This window comes from Belonocnema kinseyi, chromosome 5, assembly GCF_010883055.1.
Source record: "Belonocnema kinseyi isolate 2016_QV_RU_SX_M_011 chromosome 5, B_treatae_v1, whole genome shotgun sequence".
Classification (NCBI taxonomy): Eukaryota; Metazoa; Arthropoda; class Insecta; order Hymenoptera; family Cynipidae; genus Belonocnema; species Belonocnema kinseyi.
Genome location: NC_046661.1, coordinates 79,148,016 through 79,153,655, shown reverse-complemented (window position 1 = coordinate 79,153,655; position 5,640 = coordinate 79,148,016). Strand labels below are relative to the sequence as shown.

At 26.8% G+C, this 5,640-nt stretch overlaps 1 protein-coding gene across 1 annotated transcript in view; it reads right to left on the bottom strand.

Moving 5' to 3' along the window:
- Window positions 1–706: 706 nt before the first annotated feature.
- Window positions 707–5,640, bottom strand: part of LOC117172509 (fructose-bisphosphate aldolase-like) — an 8,215-nt gene continuing 3,281 nt past the window's right edge. The window contains exons 3-6 of the mRNA XM_033360521.1: window positions 5,320–5,636; window positions 4,979–5,201; window positions 1,476–1,655; window positions 707–969 (exon numbers count right to left, since the gene is read on the bottom strand). Coding sequence (XP_033216412.1) covers window positions 829–969; window positions 1,476–1,655; window positions 4,979–5,201; window positions 5,320–5,636 — 861 coding nt within the window. The 3' untranslated portion in view covers window positions 707–828. The remainder of the gene's footprint in view (window positions 970–1,475; window positions 1,656–4,978; window positions 5,202–5,319; window positions 5,637–5,640) is intronic.

Here is a 5,640-nt window from a genome sequence, read left to right as displayed (position 1 = left end):
GAATTCTTTTTATTTCGCTGGATTTTTCTGATTTCTCTTGATACTTTTAAATTCTTTGAATTCTTTTGATGTTTTAAAAATTCTTTTAAGATCTTTGAACTCAGTGAATTCCTTGAACTCTTTGAATCCTTTAAAGTCTGTGAATTCATTGAATTCTTTCAGTTATTTTGACTTCTTTTAATTCTTATGATATCTTTGAATTTATTTGAATTCTTTTAAATTCTCTGAATTATTTTAAATTATTTAAATTATTTTGAATTATCTGAATTATTTAAATTCTTCTGAATTATCTTAATTATTTTAAATCCTCTGAACTCTTTTAAATTAAGGCCAATTCTCTGGATTCCTTTCAAATTCTCTGAATTATTTCGAATTCTCTAAATTCTTTTAAATTCGCTGAATTCTTTTGGATTCTTTGATTTATTCCTATTCCTACATTCTTGAATCCACTGAAACACTTTCATTTGCTGAAATGTCTAGTAATTTGACGTTTTGCTTTTCGCGATAATTTTGAAACCCCTATACAATAAAAAACAATTAGAAATTTGGAAAGAAATTTTGTTACAGCTTGAGTTAAAAAATTGTTTTTTGGATTTATTACAAATTAGAAAAAAGTTTTGCATGTTTGATTGAGGTTTATAAATTTAAAGCGTACACAAAATTCACTTTATAAACAATTTTATGGTTTTGGAATGCTTTAAAAATTAAGAAGCGGAACAAAAGATATTCGCCATATTCAAAGTTTGCATTATATAAAAAATAATATTATAGTTTTAGTGTACAAAGCTCGTAACGAATAGTTAACAACAGAAAATATGCAAATTATCTTTACTGGTTTTCATTTAATGAAAAGTCCTCTTCCATCTGTCCTTCAGAAGCCTGCGAACATAATTTTGCCCTTGCCAAAAAAATTTCCTGAGCCTTCAATATATTTGTTGAATCTCCATTCCAAACTTTCATCGCTTCGTTCTGGATTAAAATGAATTTAATTTAAATATTTTTTCCGTTATTTAATTTATTATATAATTTAAAATTTATAACTTACAGTTAATCAATTGATTTTAAGCTAAGGGTTTCAATTTTTTCAATTATTTCAATAAGCCTTGATTAGATCTTTAAACATTTGAAGAATTATTGAACATTTGTGTAAATGGGTACGATATTTATGTTTACGTAAACTCAACTCCCGATATCAGATCACCCGGTATACGATATTTCTAGAACTGATGGCCTCCACAGAGTCGCAATGAGAGGATCCGCGGTCCCGAAAGAGACGATGGGCTCAGTTAAGCGTGACAAACAGCTCGAAGGCCGCACTCTCAGCGCGTTAGTTGTGTTTGGAATTCCCCGGTTTAGGACCAAGGCTAAGGAAAGCCATGTCCGAAACCAATCTTATATCGGGATTTGAGTGTATGGTAAATTTTTCTTGAAATACATTTTTTTACATTCTTATCTAGATAATTCTATATTCATACCTGAAGAGCTCGACCAAAACAAAAAGTGAGAGTCCAAGGTTTTTTGCTATCATAAAGATTAATGGCATTCAGATTTAAAAATGCTGTATAATCTGGCTGACCACCACTGAGAAACAATATTGTTTGCACTGCTGTTGGAACTGTTCTTTGTAATGCTGTTATTGTATATTCTGCAATAGTCTAAAAAATATATTTAAGCATTTTTAAAGTATAATTTAATTAATGTACAAAGCAAACATTTTACTGTTTATGATCAAATTAATCCATAATAATCATTACGAAGAATATTGATATAAATTAATAATTGCGGTTTAATAATGAAAATTCGTAAAGAAATATTCGACTACAAAAATTAAAGAATTTAATTTGTCAATTTCATAAACATAACAATTCAATAAAATATCAAAAAATATTGTGCCAAGACTATTTTCTCATTACCTAGAAAAATTATTTAATTATTTATCCTCGAAAATTTTACATTTCTTCGGCTGTTTAAATAGGAGCAAATTTTATAATTTGATAATTATACAAAGGCAGTTGAAAATTCGATAATTTTAAAAGTTGGGACTTGAATTTTCCTTACTTTTAAGATTCGTCAATTTTCATGGTCAGAACTTTTTTCGTTAACTTTTATTGTTTGAATTCTTTGAATTCCTATAATTCTTTGCATTCATTTCAATTCTTGGAATTCTTTGATCTTTTGAATTCATTTCAATTCTTGGAATTCTTTGATCTTTTGAATTACTAAAGAATGCCTTGTGACAATTCTTGAAATTGTTAAATCAGTCGATCTTACATAGGCGTTCTTGTGTATTTGAATTCGTAGAATTTAGAGAATTCCTTAAATTCAGATCATTTTTTTAATTCACAGAATTCCTTAAATTCGTAGAATTCCTTTGATTCATAGAATTCCTTGAAAACATGGAATTTCTTGTATTTATAGAACTTCTTGAATTCGAAGAATTGTTTAAATTCGTTGAATTCTTTGATCTTTTGAATAATTTAAATTCGTGGAAGTCAAATGATTAAAAATCCCTTGAATACATCGAATTCCTTGTATTCATAAAATTCCTTAAATTCGTAGAATTCTTAGAATTCGTTGAAATCTGTAAATTCTTTTGTAATTTTTCGAATTCATTGAATTTTTAAATTATTTCGAAATTTTTAGAATTCTTTAAATTCTCAAAATTTTATTTTAATTCTTTGTATTTTTTGAATTATTTTTGAATTTCTTTTAACTCATTGAATTCATTGAATTCTTTAAATTACTTTAAAATCTTTTGAATCTTATGAATTAATGAAAATTTCTATTCATTCTAAGAATTTTTTTAATTAATTCAATTCGTTAAATTCCTTTAATGTGTTGATCTCTTTGAATTCCTTGAATTCCTTGACTTAATTGAGTAGCTTGAATTCTTTGAATTTGTTGAATGCATTAATTGTGTTGAATTCGTTGAATTCTTTCAATTGAATGAATTCGTTTGTTTTTATGAAATTCATTGAAATGGTTCAATTTCTTCAACTCCTTGAGTTTTTTGAATTCGTGGAATTTGCTTAATTCATTGAGTTGGTCAAATTCGTTAAATTGCTTCACTTTGTTCAATTATTTGATTTGGTTGAATTCGTTAAATTCCTTGCTTCATTGAATTCCTTGAATTCCTTCAATTCGTTTAATTCCTGGAATTCTTTAAATTCCTTGAATTTGTTTAGTTCTTTAAAATCTCTGAATTCCTTAAATTGATTGAGTTTTTCGAACGAATTGAATTGGTTAAATTAATTGACCCACGAATATCCCAAGACGTTTTTAGAACGTCCTAAAAACGTCCTAAGTCAGGTCAAATAACGTTAAAAAAGCATACCATGTTCCAAAGACGGTTTAGGACGTTTTTGGCACATCTTTTGGACATTCTAAAAACGTCTTTTTAAATTTCGTGCCCCCTGGCGAATTGGCTGAATTCTTTGAATTTGTTCAACTCGTTGAATTCGTTTAATTCATTAAAGTCCTTGAATTCGGTGAATTCGTTTACTTCTTTTCATTAATTGAATTCCTTGAATTCGTTAAATTTCTTCAATTTGTTGAATTCGTTTTATTCGTTGAATTCCTTCAATGCGTTGACTGCTGAATTCCTTAAATTCCTTTAATTCGTTTAATTCATTGAATTTGTTGAATTCGTTGAAGTGGTTGAATTCGTTGATTTATGTGAATTATTTCAATTATATGAACTCGTTTACTTCTTTTAATTTATTGAATTCGCTGAATGCCTTGAATTATTTAAATTTCTTAAATTTGTTCAGTTCCTTTAATTCTTGAAATTCCTTAAATTTGTTGAATTTTTTCAATTTGTTTACCTCATCGAATTCTTTGAATTTATTCAATTCGTTGAAATAGTTTTATTCGTTGAATTAATTCAATTCGTTAAATTTGTTTACTTGAACTTGTTGACTTCTTTTAATTCGCTGAGTTCCTTAAATTTTTTGAATTGGTTAAATTCGTTAAATTCGTTAACTTCGTTGAATTCATTAAATTGCTTGAATTCCTGAAATTCGTTATTCAATTCGTTGAATTCATTGAATGCCTTTAATTCTTTGAAATCCTTGAATTATTTAAATTTCATGAATTTGTTCAGTTCCTTCAATTATTTACATTCCTTGAATTTGTTGAATTTTTAAAAATTGTTTACTTTATTGAATTATTTTAATTCGTCGAATTATTTAAATTCCTTTCATTCTTTGAATATATTCAATTCGTTGAAATCGTTTTATTCGTTGAATTCCTTGAATTCTTTACATTCCTTAATTTGGTTGAATTCGTTAAATTTCTTGAATTCGTTGAATTCCTTGAATCGTTGAATTCCTCGAATTCTTTCAATTCCTTGAATTTGATTACATTTCATAATTCTTTGAATTCCTTAAATTTAACGAATTATTTCATTTCTTTGAATTCTTTGAGTTCCTCACATTCAAAAAATTTAAAGAATTACTTGAAGTCAAGGAATTTAAGACATTTTTTAAATTCCTCAAATTCCTCGAATTCTTTGAATCATTTCAATTCTTTGAATAATCTGAATTAGGAACCATAAAGTCTACTATGAAAATTAAAAAATTCAATTAGTCCATTTCGTAACAAATTTAATCGTAACAAAAGATTGTCAGAAAATATTCTTTCAAGACATTTTTCTCATTAGTACAACATTTTATTTTATTTTTTATGCTGGAAGCGTTACGGTTCCTTGGCGCTTTGAGTAATTGAAAATTTTAGAAATAAATAAGTTTACAAAGTGAATTTAAATTAATTTTAAAAATTGGGATATTAAAAGTTTTCTCAGTTTTAGGATTATATGATAATATTTAATAAGCTGATCTCCCAAATATATATATATATATATATATATATATATATATAAAAGTTTCAAAAATTATTTAAAAATAAATCAAGAACAAAATGTAATATTTCCAAAAATGAAATTTGAATGTTTAGATCGTTATCAAAAATTGATTTGTACCTGTGGTGGGAAATTTAACTTCGAATTTGTTCCTGGCAATACCATAGCAGGTTTGAGAATCATTCCTTCCAAATAAACATTATTTTCCTTAAAAACTTGAAATAACGTTGATAAAACTTCTTCATGAACATCAAGGGCTTTTTCTAACGTAAAATCCCCTTCGTTTAAAATTTCAGGTTCAACAATCGGCACCAATCTTGCACTTTGGCTTATTGTTGCGTATCTAAAATATATAATTTTAAATTTAAATTTCATTTTTTCATTCGAGATTCAGTTTTTCATTTAAAATTCATTTTTTCATTAAAAATTCATTTTTTACTACAATTCAGATCATTTTTTACCTAGCAAGAACGTTGGAATTAGTAACTATTGCTAATCGACTCGGTAACTTATCAGAAATTTTAAAAACGCATCTCCATTTTGTAAAATGACATCCGTCTCTTTTATACTGAATACACCTTTCTTGTAAATCATCTAAACCCTGAGTCGTTTTTTCTCCTTCGGTTCCGAATATTTCTACGAGGCCTTTATCAACTTTTATCCCAGGAATAATACATTTCTGACTCAAAAGTTCCACAAATTCCAAATTATCAGAAGTTTTCTGATACAATGTTTCGTGATGAAGAAGAATTCCACTGATATATTGTGCAAGAATACTCTAT